The sequence below is a fragment of the Peromyscus californicus genome, unplaced genomic scaffold (genome assembly GCF_007827085.1).
Source record: "Peromyscus californicus insignis strain IS unplaced genomic scaffold, ASM782708v3 Scaffold_24__1_contigs__length_46423439, whole genome shotgun sequence".
NCBI classification, from domain to species: Eukaryota; Metazoa; Chordata; class Mammalia; order Rodentia; family Cricetidae; genus Peromyscus; species Peromyscus californicus.
In genome coordinates this window covers 33569888-33588283 of record NW_026294535.1, presented here as the reverse complement: position 1 = coordinate 33588283, position 18396 = coordinate 33569888, and the positions used below count along the sequence as shown (strand labels likewise).

Sequence of the window (18396 nt, the reverse complement as noted above, 5' to 3'; positions counted from 1 at the left end):
GACCTTTATAAGGCTTACTGATACCTAGAAATGGGAAAAAAAATTAAAAACCACAAAATCAGTTTATTCACATGAACAAAACACTTTACCAAGATCAGAACTGAATTTTAGGAGGAGGCACTTGAGTGAATGCTTTCCCGAGCATACATTCTTTGCGAGGAGCACACTCATTTCTGTGGTGTATCTGCCTGGAAATGCCATCCTGCAAGGTCACCAGATTTCAAGTTTGGGATTCAGAACATTGCCTTTCACTTTTGCTTCCAGATCCTGGGCACCCTATGTTTTTGTATTAATTATTCAAAAATTCACAAAGTATTTCTGTAACCCTCGGAAAGGACTGTTAAGACACACATTCTCCACAATGATAAGCACAGGTGTGAGCCACACCCTGGTTTTCACCAAGCACATTCCCATCCAGTCTCCGTGCATTTTCCATTGCTATCTGCAGCATGCATTAGCCTGTTGTTGTTGCTCAGTTACCGAACATCTTTCTTTACCAAAACTACAGCCTGGCTTGCTTTGATTGCCAGGCTATGAATTTGCATCAGAAATGTGAACTAATTTTTGGCTGAAATTTTGGAGGGATTCTCAGGAATTAAATAATAATAGAACTATTTATAATAATTGGGAATTAAAATAGCTGGTTGAGAATCTCACCATATTGCTAAAACAAAAATCTCTTGGATTATAATATTGTACAGTGGAATGTTGCACATAGTTTTAGTGTCCTAGAGTTTAGGCACTCTTGTAGTAAAAGTTAATTGAGCACGCTCCTCATGAATAGTTTCAGGGGCTAATTGAGTGCTTCTTGGTAAAGTTAGATAAATATCACTGACAGTTTGTTGTGGTTTTTATTCCTTTTCCCTACTTTGGTAGACAAGGAGAACTTGTGTGTGTGGAGTATATTGAAAACTGAAAAGGCAAGTTAAGTTAAATTCTGTGTTAGCAATCAAAGTAACTTGCCAGCGTGCTCATTAAACACTAGGAAAGGGACAGCTTTTCCATTCTCTCAGCCTTGTGTGACTTGCACTTCGTTCTCTTTTTTCTTGATAGTGCAATGGTAGTGCAAACTCCATAGCCAGGAGGAAAATGCTGGTGCCCCTGAAACAGTGAAACATGCTAAAATACCGGTCTGGGGGTGGGTGGTGGCGGCAGTGCCTTCTGTTTGTCTAGGATTTTTGTTGTTTCCAGATAAGGCCTCTGTGTGTTGGTTAGGTGTGCTAACCAACTCCTGGGCCCAAGCTGTCCTGCCTCAGCCTCTTCTTGGACACTAGGAACAAGCCATGGTACCTGGCTCAGCTGCCTTGAATTACCGTGTGAGCTAAGTGATTTTATGCTGGCCACCTGCATCAACATGTTAGCAGGAAAACCCCATACTATAGAGAGAGAATCCACAAGAAAAGGATGCCATAGTGGATTATTCCACTTTCTAGATGTGTCTTACATATTTTACAGTGTTTGAATTATTAGCTTCATAATGAAATTTAGAGTTTGATTGCAGTAGAATTTACTCTAGAAAGTACTTTAATATGTTAGTTCATTTGGAATGTGGAAAATTGGTATATATTAATTTTTGCATTTACTGCTACTTGAAGTTCTCCTTGGGTAATTTTTTTCTCACTTTCCTTTCCTCCCCCACCTCTCCTCTACCCTCCCTTCCTCTCCTCTCCTCCCTTCCCCTCCTCAGTCCCACAGTGCTGGCAATCAGTCAGACCCAGGGCCTTGCTAATAATCATCAATTCTACAACTGAAGGCCAGCCTCAGCACAGTGATTGTTCTATTTTGCCTTTTTTGGGTCAGAGTCAGCCCCTTCCTTTGCCTCCTGAAGTCGAGTGTGCACCACTAGGCCCAGCAGCAGTCACTCTCCAGCTAATACAGTCATGTTTGTTCATGTGTTTTTGCTATGAAATTAGTATAAATTTCTTTAAAATAGGTATGATCAATGTTGTAGAGACGGTTGTCTCAGTGTCTTCAAAAGTGGTCTTTCTGACATAGTAATATTTGGTTGTAGTATACCATACTTACTGTGTTGTTCATCACAAAAATAAGGACCATCCCTTTTATTGATGATGATGTTGACTCTTACACCTTTTCTATTTTATGAAGAAAACACACAATAAAGTATAAGTTGTATTTATGTTTGATTGTGGGCCTACCATGGTGTCTAAAAGGGAAACCTTACTAGCTTAGGCTCAGAGCCTATTACGTAGTTATCAGATGTATAGCCTTGAGTAGGTGGTCTAACTTCTGGTCCAGATACAAAATATGGGATACTAATTGTTAGCTTCATAGCATTATAACGATGACATTGTTTGGTAGATGGCGCCTTGCTGTGTAGCTGCAGCTCTACAGGATAGCAGCCATGTAGCCCAGGCTGGCCTCAAATTCAGAGATCTGCCTGCCTCTGCCTCCAGAGTGCTGGGATTAGAGGTATGTACCACCTGGCTTTGTCTGATACAGGGCTGATTAAAGTGTCATTTTACAATTAAAGTTACGATAAAGTGCTTTCACTGATTGAGAAGAACAGGCTTTGTAATTTGGCATTGAAATTTCAAAGAAGAGTGAGTGAGCAGTGAGTGATAGCATTGTAGAGGCAGCAGCTTGTAGAAAGACCCTGAGGGAGAAGAATTTGAGTAACTGAAGCTATTTCAGTAGTTTAATGGCAGGAGGGAGGAGTTTGTGAAGAGAGGTCAGGGAGATGAATTACATAGGGCCTTTAAGCTTACTTGTCTGGGCAGGTGGTTGAAGAAGTTTGATCAGCAGATCTAGGAAAATAAACTGTCACTGAAATTGCTTGGCTTGATAGATGGAAAATGGATTTGAGGAGAGTGCAGACCAGGTTGGTAAATACCTGTTTGGATGCTATTGGAGTGCCTGTGCTGGTTGGTGACAGTGGAGATAGAGTGCTTTTGGAGATGTGGGTAACTCGAGTGAGCATTCAGAGCTTGACTAGCTTGGCCTGGTTGTTGAGATCTAGGTTACAGGAAGTGTGAGACTCCCCCAACCTAGCGGTTTGTGTGTGTCCCTCCCTGTGTGGGCTCTGCCCTGTTAGTCTAGCATTGAAGGACCTGTTTTCCTTACTTTCCCTCCAGCCTGCTGTGGTGGGGGCTGCAGAGAAAAGGGTTTGTTGGGCTTGGGATTTGGAGCTTTTTTTGGGGGGGGGGGGTGTTGTTTTTGAGACAAACTTTATGTAGCCAAAGTTGACCTTGATGAATTCCAGAACTTGCTACTTCTACCTCTCAGTGCTGGCATTATGTTTGCCTCCACACCTGGATGTATTGAGAGTTCGTTGTTCCAGGTTTTTCTCACTGTGGAGCCTTTCATATATGTGTTTTGATTGGTCCAGATTGGTTCTCCCACTTTGTTTCATCGAGGGTTTGTCCAAACATTGCACTCACTTTCCCTTAGACAGGTAAAATGATCTTGTATTTGAATTTGCAAATTTATTCCCAAATTTATCTTTAATCCGATTGTCAGCTTTTATTCAAGCTTTGTCTTCATTCGGCACAACTTTTCTCAAGAGTCCTGTAGTGAAGATTTTAGAACATAAACTAAGGTACGTGTAAGAAGGAACAAAAGCAGAGAGTCGGGAAAGCAGCGCTTGCTGGGTGTATGGAGCAAGCGGGAAAGAACCCGAGTCAGCACATCAGCTTGAAGTCTGTCTGTTGATGACAGACGGACGGACACTTTGACACTTGGGGAGTGGAAATTCTTGGCAGCACTTTAAATGTGCTGCTAGAACCTTCAGGTACAATTTGAGAAAAGTTTTGAAATCATTGTGTATTTGTTACCAGGAAAGGACCTCTTTCATGAAAAGGAGTTTTCAGGGGTCAGCTCTGTGCCCAGTCCAGCAAAAAAAAGTCTAGCTAGCACTCTAGGTCTTAGAGAAGGTTGGTGTGTCTCTGGGGATCTGGATGAAGAGTGTGCTGTTTGTTCAATATCACTGTTCTTTGTCTGCCCTTGTTTGTTGTTCTGTAAAAAGCCACGTGCATGGATGTTTTCTGGTTGAATTTGTAAAGTACTCTAGTTCTATTTAACTGATCATTTAAAAAGCTGAAGTCCTTGCCCCCTGTTTCTCCATCACAGTCCTCCTTAGACATCTCTGAAATCGTTGGTTAGATTATTTAAACTTGAGAGTTTTGGGATTTGTAATTATGCAGACTTACTGACCTTGGCTTTGAATCTTTGAATCGGTGTAGTTAAATGTCCAGGATATGGCAGGAATTTGTGTTGGGTAGCATGCCTTCATGAGTCATATAGTAGTACAGTGAGGAATTCAAGTCAGCTTAGCACTTCCATTTTGTCCCAACATAATTCCCTGTGCTACTTTGTAAGACAATTCTTTTTGAAGAATGAGATTGGTAGAGAAGATTTAGTATAAGCTAACTTACCTGTGTGCTTTAAAAATATATAGCTTCTTGTGGAGACAAAGGAATGATGAAAAGGTTATAATTAAATGTTTCCCCATGAGAACTACTACTTTTGATATATAACATTATTCCTAGAGGAACGTTTGTGCTTCTTGTTCTTATAATCTGGTATGAGAATCAAGAAGAGTCAGTCAGTTCACAACACAAGACCCTGATCAAAGAATGTAACAATCCTTGTTTCTGATCTAAAGAGGAAATGTTACTTAACATTTTGAACTATTCTTGTAAATTATTTACAAAATTGACTTTCATTTTTATGAGGTAGCCAGGAATCTCATTATACTCCTGACATATGCACTTTCTCGTTGATAGATTGTGATTTCCAGATTCCCTTGATTCTTTGCCACACCCACCCACCACACGTCCTTATCTGCTCTTGTTCAGAGTGTGTCCTTTATCCAGCCGCTTTACTCAGCAAGCACATGTGCTGCTGTTGTCTTGAACCACCATCCTTTATTGCCACCTCCTAACTCTTTCCTGCTCCTGGCCTTACATAGACCATTTTTTCACGGTGTAACTTAGGATCACTCAAAAACATATATGGTAAATATATTCACTCTTTGAACTCCCCCAAATATCACTAGCTCTTGATTTTTTTCATCTCCCACGGATAAAACCCAGAGGCCTGCATGCCACAAAGTTCTATTTCATATATAGCCCTTGGCGATGTCTTCACCTCCCTCCCTTCTACACTCACCACTGAATGCAGTCCGGGATAAATCCGTCACCCCACTGAGGGGTGTCTCTTCCTACAACTGCTGCCCTGGTACTGCTTGTGTTTTCCTTCTGTGTTTTCTGACCATTTTTACTCTCCCTGCTCATTCTAAAACATCTTCCTGTCCTGGTCCCTCAGGATGCATAGAACAAAGGCCCATTCTTTAAAATGAATCTAGCTTTAAGGAGAAGTAATAACATCTCTCTCCCTTTCTATTTTGCCATGGATCAGAAGTGTGTTGTCCCTGTACCTAACGCTGTTAGGGTTCACCTTTGGGGAACAGTGACTATTATTATTTTGTTTATTGAAGTCGTGTCAGAATGATTAGTAGTCTCATGAATGTGTAATTTCCCCGCCTCTTCCCTTCTTGCCCCTCTTCTCTACCTCCATGCTTGACCCCCACACCCAGTGAGAAAATACAGTAGAGGATAAGCATTTCCGTATTTTATAAGAGGATTTCATTTACATGGTATTAAACAAGGTAATTTATTCTATATAGTTAATTTCAGTTTTGGGATTTTAGGAATCTAGAACTGGTTTTAATGATAATATTATGTAAATATTTGCAAAGAAGTTTACTTTGTATCATTTTGAGTTCATTCATGTGTGTAAATTTAACGGGAGATGTCTGGATATTCAACTATGTAAGGTACATACTTTTATCCATGTTTATTCTTAGAATTAGAACTCATTAGCAAAGGTCCTATAAAGGAAATTAGGTGTATTCTTAATGTTTGCAAAACAAATTAAAATCTCAAATGTACTGGACCTAAATTTTTTTGTAACTGTTCGTTTTTTGAAAGTAAACCCAGGAAAGGATTATTTTTTGCCCCTGTATTATAGAGTACTTAGAAAGGACTTAGGAGCTTGGTGGATGGACATGTGTGGTCCTTCACTAAGATTATTTAGCTCTTGTTTGAAGAAAATAACTTTAGCTATAACGAGTGAGTAAGACATCAAACTTGATTTGAGTATACTTAGAAAAATGTAGTTATGTTGTTCAAGTCTCTATAAATCTCTGATGTCATTGGCATTTCGGTTTACTCTAAACTCACAATATTGGCAGGAGCAAGAAGACAAAATGGCCTTAAATGACTCATTGGCCAGACTAAGTGACATCTTCTCATAATCCCATAGCTTTGAGGTAGAAAGATTGGGAATGCAAGGCCAGTGTGGGAGTAAGAGCCTATTTAAAAACAAAACAGAAACAAAAAACTCCATGTTGGCCAGCTGACAATTTTGGTAACTTAAAAATTAGCATAGCTTTTGCTAAGGGTATAATTGTTAATGTTTTTATAAAAACTTTAGAAGCAAAAGAATAAGCAGTAGATAAAATATCATAAATTTATACCTACACGATAAGTTTATCCTGTTATATATGTAGATAGTTGTAACTTTATATAAAATTCCAGGATACCTTCATACTCTTAAGTTTTAGAAGTAGATATGTATTGACAGATGCTGATGTTTGCAATGTATGTGAAGATTTAAAACTTAAAAAGAAAACTGTTTTTGGAAAATTTCTATTTGGAGTTATGATTTTTCGAGAATAAGTGATTTAGTTCTATAAAAGTTAGAATTGTTTTCTTCTTGCTTTTGGGACCTGGGCAGGAAATGATACCGTTCAGTCAGATTTATATCTTTATCACGGGTCCCATCGCTCTTAGTTAATCTGTTTCAGGATCATAGCAGTATTCATTTTGTTTCCATAGGGGTAAAGTAAAGCTGGACTTTTCCAAAATACTATTCTTGATAAAAGTAATGTTTTTGTTTAGGTGACAAACAGCATGTTTGGTGCTTCAAGAAAGAAGTTTGTAGAGGGGGTGGACAGCGACTACCATGATGAAAACATGTACTACAGCCAGTCTTCTATGTTCCCACATCGGTCAGAGAAAGATGTAAGTTCGTCAGTTACACTGTGTTTCCTCAGCAGCACGTGTGCCTGTTTTTAGCTCCCTGATGAGGAGCATGTGAACTCCAGGGGATTGTCTGTGCTTTAGTGACTGTGCCCTGGGGACAGAAAGATAAAGCCCTACCTTGTAATGGGAAACATTAGTGTGCTGTGATGATTAAGCTGAGATTCGATAATGTTATAGGACATTCTCAGAGACATGGCTTAAGGATGTTACTTTGAGGAGATCTGGGGGTTTTGTTTCATGGGAAGTATTTTGTTATAATAGAGCAAATGCACATACAAAGGTAAGCAGGTTAAATGAGCACATTTGTACAGATTTCAAGATCCATAAACGAGCAAGTTTCAATAAACTCTGTCCTTACTGTGTGATCCTCTCCTGGAATTCTAGCCTGCAAGTACAGAAACCCTACTCTCCTCAGCTACAGACACTACAGTTGAAAGTTTTTGCTACTGTGTGGATTATATATTATAGAGATCTGTGCTTTGGAAGGCTAGTAGATCAGTAATCCCATTCCACATGAAAGGTAACACATTTATAGGATATTTTAAAATCAGATCATTTTTTTCCTCTCTCTCTCTTTTTTTTTTATTTGAAGCTAAGGACTGAACCCAGGGCCTTGTGCTTGCTAGGCAAGCACTCTACCACTGAGCTAAATCCCCAACCCCAGATCATTTTAATCTAGTTCCTGTATTGTACCTTTTAGCCAAACCAGTTATATTCTGACCCTGTGTATCTGTTTAGCTTTTTTCCTTTCAACGCTTTATGAGTTTGCTACTCACTAATTTCTTAGCAGTGCTCCCAGTTCTGTTTGGAGTATTGAACGTGTAACAGATGTCCTTATTTTTATTTAAAGCTGATTATTACCAGTTCACATCCAATTTTTGGAAGGTCACAAATTGGCTCAGGCTAGGTTCACATTAGGATTTAGGATTTGATTATCCAATATCCCCATTTCTCCATTATTTTTATTTGAACATTTTGTTGTTTTAGAAACAAGTTATCAATTTTCCCTCCAAGATACATGTGTACTTTGTTTATTGTTAGTGTCCTTTAATATCTTATGGAATAATGTCACTTGATTTTCTGATGTTTCGTGACTGTCGAGGTATTTGCTATTTCATGTGAATTATGTTGAATTACTATTTACACGTGTGTCTGATTTAAGTGTTGATTTTTGTAGATTAAAAAATTAGGAATGTAGTTCAATGGTAAAGCAATTGCCTAGTGTGAGCAAAGCCTTGGATTCAGTCACTAGTGTTGTGGGACATTTGGGTCTAATATTTGATAGTTTCATTGCAGAAACTGTAAACTATGACTGTGGATATGCAGTGAAAGCCGAATGTGGTAGGAAAATGGGAATAAATATGGTGATGAAGGGTTTCGTTGAGAACATGTGAAGATGGAAACGGATGAATAACAAATCTCTGCCAGCTAGTAGATGCTCGCAGTTAGGAGCATTGAGAGGGCCTGCTCTACTCCTAGTCCTCACATGGCAGCTCACAACAGTCTTACCTCCTGTTCCAGGAGATCTAGGGCCTTCTTTTCGCCTCCTTGGCACTGCATGCCTGTGGTGCACAGACATACATGCAGGCAAAACACCTATACCCATAAAAAGAAGCTTTTAGAAAACAAGAACTGTGCATCCTCCAAGACTACCGTAATTTTGAAATTGGAATTAGTATATTCATGTTACCCAGGGGCTCACATATGTTAATTACTATTCCAATATAGTTATTGTCACAGAAGCAACAGAATGTTTTTCTTCATGAAACTTTCAGTGCTAAATTAATAAGTAATAAAATAGGCAGACGAAGAACTTGAACTCAAAAGCAATACAAATACGCTTGTGTCCTGCCTTTTATCAAGAATGTCTCAAAGCCTTCATTTCCTCGCCTATAAAATGGTGGTAACAGTGCAATGGGTACCTAAGATGACTATTACTTTACGTTTTTCTTATTGCAAACAGTACAGGCAGACTATGTAAACTGTAAAAGTATAGATACGTAGATCAGAAAAACTCAAATCTTATTAGGACTAATTCACTGCTAGGATTTCCAATTTTATACTTCAGACATTTTCATCACAATTCAATAGAATGATTTAAGTTTCTGAAAACATGGTGACATCTTCCATCAGAATGTGTGTAAGAACTTTTAGTGTTGGTAGGGTTCCCCATGCCTTTAAGAATACCAGCTCATAAGTCTTGGCAAATAGACCCAAGAAGTTGTTTGTTTTGCTGTGACAGAATGCCTCAGGAGAAGTGATGTAAGGAAGGGAGGTTTTATTTTGACTTACAGTTCCAGGGGATGGTTCTGTCATGACAGGGAGGGTTTATCAGCAGGAGCCAGTGGGTTGAGGGTATGGGTTGGCAGCTGATCATAGCAGTCTACAATCAGGAAGTAAGCAGAGTGAACAGGATGTGGGACCTGGCCATAAAACCTCAAGGCTTGCCCCCAGTGACTCACTTCCTCTAGCAGGGCTCCCTCCCACACAGTGCCATCATTTGAGGACTAAGGGCTTACACAGTTGAGCATGTAGCAGACAATTCATATATTAAAGCATTTCTAAACGTAAACACATAGACTTACACACACTGAGTGATAGGTCTTTCCCATGTAGCTAGTGACCGTTTGTAGTCCCTGTATTACTTAAGTTTTTGCTTTTTCATAGTTCTCTGTTGATGTGGTCTTGAGCTCTTCTTTTACAAGTATTTCCTCAGAATTTCCTCTATGGCTTTTATATTACTGAGGTATTTATCATTTTTATTAAAAAGCAATCCCTCGACATTTTCTCTTTAAAAATAAGTACTACACGAAACATAAATATTGTATATATTAAGGGAGTATCATGTGATCTTTTACTATATGTCTACATTGTATAATGATTAAATCAGGTTAAATTGTCTGCAAACAGTCCCATTATTGTGTGGCTTTTTGTTTGTTTTCATGTGTGCTGAGGACCGAACCCAGAGCCTTGCACATGCCAGACAAGTGCTCTACCACTGAGCCACATCCCTACCCCCAGGAATTTTTTTTAAAATGTTTTCTGGTTTAGATTATACTTAGAACATTCCATGGGACTTTCCTATTTTGTCTCAGAACTTGATTTACAACTTATGCCCATTAGGAACCTATTCTGGTTTAAGGTGGTAAATACCTTTTTTTATCTCTGTGGTGCTATCCAGTCTGTATAAGTACATCATGGGTCAGAGAACCTTTTTCTTGAAAAGCAAGGTAGTAACTTGGCTCTGTAGACTAAGAGGCAGAATGAAGGATGCTACATAACCATAATGTAAAAATCACTCTTAGTCATGCATCCTACAGAATAAGCAGGGTGCTGGATTTTGCTCATGAATGATACTTTGCTTATTTCTGAGTTTTAGAATATTTGCTAATGGTTTGATTGAAATGGTCCCCTTAGTATATAAAAGTTTCCAATGCTCTCGAGCATGTTTTTCAAATCATACGGAGTTTCTATCAAGACTACAACAGCTTGACTTGCTTTGGCTTTATGAGCATTTTACTATCTTGTATAAAGTTTTCTACATCCCTTTATGAGAGTGTGTGTCATAAGTGCACAACAGTACTAATTTCAATACCAGTATTGACTTCTTTTCAGAAGGATGACTGGGAATGTAGTTCAGTGGCAGAATATTGCTTTGTTTGGGCTTTTGGGAGTGGTTGGTGGTGGCAGGGGGTTGTTCTGGGCAGGAGTGTATTTAGGTATTTACTTGTGGAGACCAGTGGTCAACCCAGTTATTCTTCCCCAAGAGCCATCACCTTGTTTTGAGAAAGTGTCTCTCACTGGGACCTGGACTGACAGATTAGGCAGGGCTGGCTGGCCAGCAAGCCTCAGGGAACCTCCACCACAGCACTGGGATTGGATTATAAATGTGCCCACTATGCCCTGCTTTTCATATGCATGCTGGCACGGTTGTGCAGCAAGTACCTTACCACCTATCTTCAGTAATAAAGAGGGCTTCATCATTGACATTTTCCATGCAGGTTTAAATTGCTCTTCGCTGTTATACATATTGTGAATTTGTTAATAACCACTTGCTTTTTATAAAGTGCTTTAATCACTTTGGTGACTGAATGTGAGTTGTAGAAAGCCTAATAAGAGTTTAAACTTCAGCTATGTGATTTACAAGCTGTGTCCTAGGGCAAAGTAAGCCATCTGTATGCACCTCAATTTCTCATCTGGAACATAGGAACAGTAGTATGTAACTATTCCCACTGTCTTCTGAATTCTCTGGATTTCAAAACTCCATAGTATTTGGGCCATGGAAACAACTCAGCTGGTTAAGGTGCCTGCTGCCCATAGGCCTGATGACCTGAGTTTGAGCACACATGGTGGACAGAGAGAACTGACCTCCTATAAATTGTCCTTAGAAGACCATCTGGGAGCTGTGGGGTATATGCAGCCACACACATGTACGTATGCACACAAAGTAAATAATAAAGATGAAAATGCAGAGCATTTATCACTACCTGATAATACACTAGAATTTAAACAGCAGAGGCAAGGATTTTATCTCTCTAGTTAGAGCTTGCTCTTAGAATCTGCATAGGAAATAATATGCTCTGTGTTCATTGAAGAGAAGGGGAGTAGATACTGTTGAAAATTACATTTATTGGCAGATAGAATGTTAAAAATCTTTCAAAGCATCTTATAAATGCTAATAGAGAATATGGTCTGGGTGTGTATGTCAGGTTTTTTTGTTTCTTTGTTTTTAAAGACAAGGGTCATTGTGTACCCCTGGCTGGCTTGGAAATAAAGCAGAGTATATTCAGAAGTAGTTGAAATTAAATGTCAGGTCATTTCTAGAATTTTTAAAACTTGATTAGCAGTTGCATTATCTTTAAACAGGATTTTAATGTTAAAATGTAAAATGGAGAGAAAATGATACATCTATGAAGCATCCAGTTTCACTAGCTACAAAATAATTATAAAATGTTTAGTCATCAAATTAGCATAAGGATTAAGTATTTCTTAATCCAGAATACTCCAGACTAGAAGTACCTAAACCCAATACCCCACCCAGTTCTAAAACTTCTTACACATCATGACTGTGGCAATTTTTTTCAGATTTTCAGGTTTGGGGTTTTTTTTGTTTTTTTTTGTTTGTTTGTTTGTTTGTTTTTTTTGTGGAGAGGGATCTTGGATTTGGAATTTTGAATTACTGAAAGATGGTTAATCTGTAGGAGTAAAGTTGGTGTGTGTGTGTGTGTGTGTGTGTGTGTGTGTGTGTGTGTGTACGCACCCACATGTATGTGGTTTTCAAAGTATATTTGAGGTTGAAAAACGGTGTTTAGAGAGATCATTTGAGTGAATGTGTGGAAATGTCCTTGCTACAGACTTGGTAATAGTACACATAAAGAGCCTTTTGAGTGTAAACATTGCCAGAACCAGTCCTGTGTCTTTCTATAACTTTACACTTTAGCACTATACAGGGATTCAGACACACACACACACACACACACACACACTCCATTTTTTCTTATTATTTTACCATTTTAAAAAGTTATCTATGTAAACTTGTTTTACTGTATCTGATTCATAAACTGTCAGGTTTTGTGATTTATTACCAGTTTTATTTTTGTGTCTCTACTTTCTCCTGTTCCCTTTCTCTCTTATTCCTTTTAATAATATTACCTCCACCTAGTCTTTGTTCCCTTTGCCTCTGTTTATTAGATTCCATTGATATCTTTTTTAAAACCACTAATTTTTAATTTTAAGTTTCTCTTTAAGTCTATGTGTACACATGCATGAATCTGCATTCTTCCTTGGTCTCTCATTCTTTGTGTAGATAAGATATAGTCAAAAACTAGTTAAGTTTTTTTTTTCCACAAAATAAAGAGGAATTATCACCATTCACTTAAGTAAATTAGATCAAACTTTAAAGGATAATTTTAAACTTCTTTTTGATATTTGTTAGAGAAATTTTATTTTAAAATTTTAATTCCATCACCAAACTATGTTAATGTTTTGTAAGTTTGGTTTAATGATAGCAGATCTATTTATTGGAGAGAGTAAGCACAAGAAGTCATCACCATTGGGAAATGGAAGACTTAATGCTGTAGATTGTTACTGATCACAGATGTCACTTGTATCCACTGTTAATGAAAATAACTGAAGATGTAGTTCTGGAGCTTCTTCTACCTTGGGAGATGGATGAAAGAGGATCTTGAGTCTGAGACCAGCCTGGATTGCATAGTGCATCCTGTTTCAAACCATCAACAAAGTTCTAATGTGTTAATATCTATTAGGAAAAGGTAAAGGGGCCATTTAACAACTTAGAATAAATTACTAAGGCCACATTATTATTTCTTTGGTTGCTTCTGTTAGTTTTTATTGTGTTGTTTGGCTTGAGTGTAGAGTCCTCGAGAGATGAAGATGTTACATAATATAGTTTTAAACTGGGAACGTGATAAACTACTCGGTAGTTTCATTATTCTGCAGATAGCATAACATTTCATCTTTTCTACCTTTACCCTCTTTGAGACTGTGAAGCTGTGTATTTCTACTTACACTGCATTACACTCCAGTGAAATCTGTTTCTTGGTCTAAAATTTTATGTTTTTCTGAGAAATTCATTTTTTATGATGAATTTTTAGCGCTTAAATACATAAGATTTTGTGGTCTTTTAATGGTAGTTGATACTTTGTCAGGGTCCATTTTTAATTTTCACTAGGCTGTTATGTTCTTGAAGTGCACTGTTTAATAATGTTAGTGTTTTCAGTATAGAAAGTGATACTGAATGCCACACTGTGGTGAGCCGTTACCTTCCTTCCTTTTTGGAAGGGTCTCACAGCACCTCTGCCTTATTCTGTGCTCTTCTCACTTCCTTCATCCTCCAGTGCTGGGTGCAGCACACATGTAATGTAATTGTGTCTTTCTGGCCGGCCTTTGTGAGAAAGTACACTGGATGTCTGGCTGTTCTTTGGGATCAAGTATTCAGAAAGTATACATTTTTAGAAGAGTCTCACTTTAAGGTGTGCATTTGAAGATATTCACATTCATTGTAAGTCGTCTAGTTATATCGGCCAATATCTTTTATGTGAAACCTACAAAAGCAATTTTATTCTCCATTTTATAACTAATAATGGTAACAGTCATGATTCTTAACTTTTATATAGACTTTTTGTCACTAACTACAGGTTTATTAAAAAATTATACATCTCAATTTTTCATGCAGCTTGAAAATGAACTTTTAATATATATATAAAATATATATAGTTAATATGGTAACAGTAGTGAATATAGTCCCTAGTAAAAGAATTTGATTGATCGTGTTTTAACCTATTTGATTGATTGTTAAAGGTTATATAGTTTAAAGTGTTAATTGTCTAGAATACACATCCTGGATGTAACAAAGAATATGTGTGTTTTACACACACATACACGAGTTGATGCTTCTTTAGGAAATTAATTCCGTTGTAACTGTTGATGATTTTAGAGTGGTGTGTAATCCACCCCTCTCTCTGCAGGGTCTGACGGGCCCGTACACCTTTGACTTCAAACAGCTATCATATGTAGTTTGTAAACTTGAGTGCAACATGTCCCTAAGTGCTCAAGTTTTCCTGCTCTGGAGCCACAGAACTTCCCTGTCCTCGGACTCTCCACTCAGCAGCCCCTTTTCTCTGTGCTCCAGCTCTGCTGAGAGAATAATGACTCCTGTAGCCAGAGTCCCTTGTTTGCAGTTCCTTGTTTATTTCCACTGGGCCACCTCACCAGTTTCTTCCGGTTCTTCAGTGATTTCCTTCCTAAAGCACCTGTCTTCTTCTTGCCATGTCCTTCATACCTTTTTTTTGTTACAGTAAGCAGCCATCTTGTTTGACATTAAAGAAGACCCTTTGGAATCTTGCTTCAGCATTCTTTTATTTCCGATTTTTATATTCTTCAATAGAACTACGCTGTGTCTCCTTTCCTAATCACTATTATAGTCACCACTATTTTGTGCTTTTTGATTATGACATTAACCTTACATTAACTGCATATTGTTGGCCTAAGAAATGCCTGTTGTGTAGCTTCACCAAAGGTTCCACCCTACAGAACTGGACTGATTTCCTCGTCTGGACAGAGTGGTCTTTCCTCAGTGATGGCCTGCTTCTGTTGTAGAGTTTGCTGCACCAGCTTGGAATGTAATCGCATCATTTGTTCTCTTTTCCCACTAGGTTATACACCTCTTGAGGTTATGGCCCATGTTGTGTTTAATTAAAAGGTTTCGATGGTTGTATAAGGTGGAATATTGAAGCACTGGCTTACATGTCCTCATTTATTCAGTTTAAATACCTGTTTTATAAATGGCACTCATGCATTTCTGTCTGTAAAGAAACACAAAAAGAAACAGTGTGTTCTGTGAATGTAACATGCCTTTAAATTTATATTCTGCCTGGTGATGGTAGAGCACGCCTTTAATCCCAGCACTTGGGAGGCAGAGACCGAAGGATCTCTGTGAGTTCGAGGCCAGCCTGGACTACAAAGCAGATACCAGGACACCCAGGACTGTTACACAGAGAAACCCTATCTCAAAGAAAAGAAAAAGAAGGAATTTATATTCTACCAGGAAAATATGACATTATTCTGCTAAATTCAAAGACATTGTACAACGATACAATCAAGTCTGCATCACTCACTGAGAAACCATGTAAATCAGTTACCATGTCTTTGGTTTTGTTTGTAGTTTTACTTGTCTTTTGCTGATGCTTTCTCTCTGCTTACATGGCTGTGTGAATATAAAAATCAAAAAATATTTTTACAAAGTACAAAACTTTTCTATTCTGATAATAGGTTTTATTTAGAATTTGTCTTAATGTATAGTCTAAATTCAGTGTCACATGTAAGTTTACAAAGCTGACTGAGATTTTAGCTTTGTGTTTTCATGAGTAGCCTAGTTTCTTTTCTTTCTTTCTTTTTTTTTAAGTAATGGTGTTGCTATGCATTAGTGTAACTTAAAAAAAAAACCTCATAGCATTAATTATTTCTGTTTGCACAGTTTGGTTTCATCTGGTTGTGGTAGTCTTTGTAAGACGTGGGCCATGGGTTAAGTCTAACATTGATATGAAGTATAGACTTGTAACTACAATGCTCTGTCTTCCTTATGCTCTAATATAATTAATTTGTTTCTAGATGCTGGCATCACCATCTACATCAGGTCAGCTGTCTCAGTTTGGGGCAAGTTTATACGGGCAACAAAGTAAGAATTTTGTACTTATTCTGGGATACTTTATATTTAAGGGAAAAAGTAAAGAACAGCCACTTCTACTGTTGTGGGTTTCCTATAGGGCTTAACAGAAGATAGTTAATTTTCAAAATTATATTTTTTGTGTAGTAACCTCATTATGTTGGGCCTCACTAATTCTAAATTTGTTATTTCTTAGATAATAGCATGTGTTGCAATTTACTTTGACATCATGTATATCTATATGTTCTTTTGCAATTTCTTGAAAATCTAAACAATTAAAAGCAGTGATTTTTGTGTTTTCAGTTAGAGAAAGTTAAAGATTTTTGCCTTTGGTTGGTTTGGTTTACTGTTTAATTTGTTTAGATTTGGGCCCATTAATGCTGTAAGCCCATTATTTAGCAACTGTTTGTAAAATAATTTTCATTTAGTAGAAAGTATTGATTTATTTTGCTTTGGTTCTTCCTGATTATAACACCTAAATTTTTTCATTGTGTAAGTTTTTTTTTTAATCAAGTGCTATAATACTTTTCAAGCGCTTAGCACAGTGCCTGGCGCATAGTAAGCGCTCAATAAATGTTAGCCATTACCATCATATAAAATTGTATAAAACTCCAAATTATAAAATGTTTTTTTTGTTTTTTTTTCAAATTAAATTTCCAAAATGTTACATTTTAATAAGATTTCATCATCTCTGTTAGTGTAAAAATCTGCTTATTTCTCATTGCTGCTGTCAACGGGAGCTGGGATAAAGTGTTAGAAGTTACCATCAAACAATAGAGGAGAGTGTCGAATCCCTGTCTTAATCAGTTTCAAGTAAAAATGAGTTTGGTTTGGAGCTCGCCCTGTAGGAGGAGAAACTGAGCTTTGATAAGTGTCAGAGAGTGTCATACCACTTCACCCTGGGCTCCAGGTTCACAGTGGGTGGGTGGGGAAGGTGGTCTGTGTAGAACAGTATTGTCTCTATCTTTTTCTTTCTGTTTTAATCTTTTATAGTTTTCCTCTTTTGCTATGAAACAATTAGCTAATACAGAATTAGTAAATACTAATTTCCATACTTAAGCGAGAACATATTTTAAAGCCTTTTATTAAAAGCGGAGTTCCTTTTTTATCTACAAATGTTTATCCTACTTCTTGAGGTAATTATCATAGCTCGTAATGTGTTCTTGTTAGCTTATGTATGGTGTGGCTTTTCCCCTGTTGGGAAGCCTTCCTGTAGAAATGCCTAGCTGTTTAAAGCTCTCTTCTATTTCAGTACAGCAACTGCATAGGCATATTTGCTTTTTAAAGCCCAGTTTATAACATAGTAGAAAGAAGATATAAAATGGATAAAAGATATGTTTGGGAAAGTGAGGTTATTTCGTAATGGTGATTACAACCATCTGTCTAGACTTTGGAGGTTTTTTAACCTGCAAATGTGACATTGCTTTGGGGATGGACTTTGTTTGGAAGGTAGTAATGTCCTTGGCATGACAGATATTTACTGATTCCAGCTTTCTTTAATTTGCTTTGTTTGGTGTGAAGGATGTGCAAAGATTGATGATCGAGCAAATGTATTTTTTTTAGAAAAAAAAATCTTACTACTTTTTAAAGAAGCCATGTATGACAAACAATTTTTGTTGAACTTGGATTTATAAAATGACTATATTTAGTAAAGTTGGTGAAGCAGCATTTTGAATCCATGGCTTATTATTTTAAACTGATGTTTTAGAAAACAGTCTACTGAAAAATGAATACTGGGATAACTGTTTTAGCTCAGCGTGCAGTTATTTTCCAGGGTACACATTTGGAATTTACAGTTAGTGACAAAAGACAGCCTAGTTGCCAGTTCCTTTTGTGAGAGACCCAGAGGGCCAAGTCCATCATTAAGTAGTAGGTGAAGAAACACACTGTGAAAGAAGAGAACACAGGCTGCCTTGTGAGACTTAAGGGTCATAGTTTCCCTTGAGTGTGATAAAATGTGAGGAGCTGACTTTAGTGAAGGAGAGAGAGAGAGAAAGAAGTAATAAAGGACTGGATTAGAGAAACTGTTCTTGTAGCATTTACTGTAATTACACATTGAGACTGATAGAACTTGAAAGTTCTTTTCTCCCCTCAGTCTATTAAGTACTACCATTAACTCTGTATTTATATTTCACAAAGTTCATTGGT

The 18396-nt window shown here is 37.5% G+C and overlaps 1 protein-coding gene across 8 annotated transcripts in view; it reads left to right on the top strand.

Annotated features, from left to right (window-relative positions):
* Cnot2 (CCR4-NOT transcription complex subunit 2) overlaps positions 1 to 18396 on the top strand; it is a 102150-nt gene that overhangs the window by 52573 nt on the left and 31181 nt on the right. For 5 of the 8 annotated variants that reach the window (XM_052753408.1, XM_052753410.1, XM_052753413.1 and 2 more), the window contains 2 exons: positions 6921 to 7043; positions 16194 to 16260. In XM_052753408.1, the coding sequence (XP_052609368.1) occupies positions 6921 to 7043; positions 16194 to 16260 (190 nt within the window). Of the gene's footprint in view, positions 1 to 6920; positions 7044 to 16193; positions 16261 to 18396 lie in introns of those variants that run through there. The other 3 variants (XM_052753414.1, XM_052753415.1, XM_052753416.1) reach the window with 3 other exon arrangements.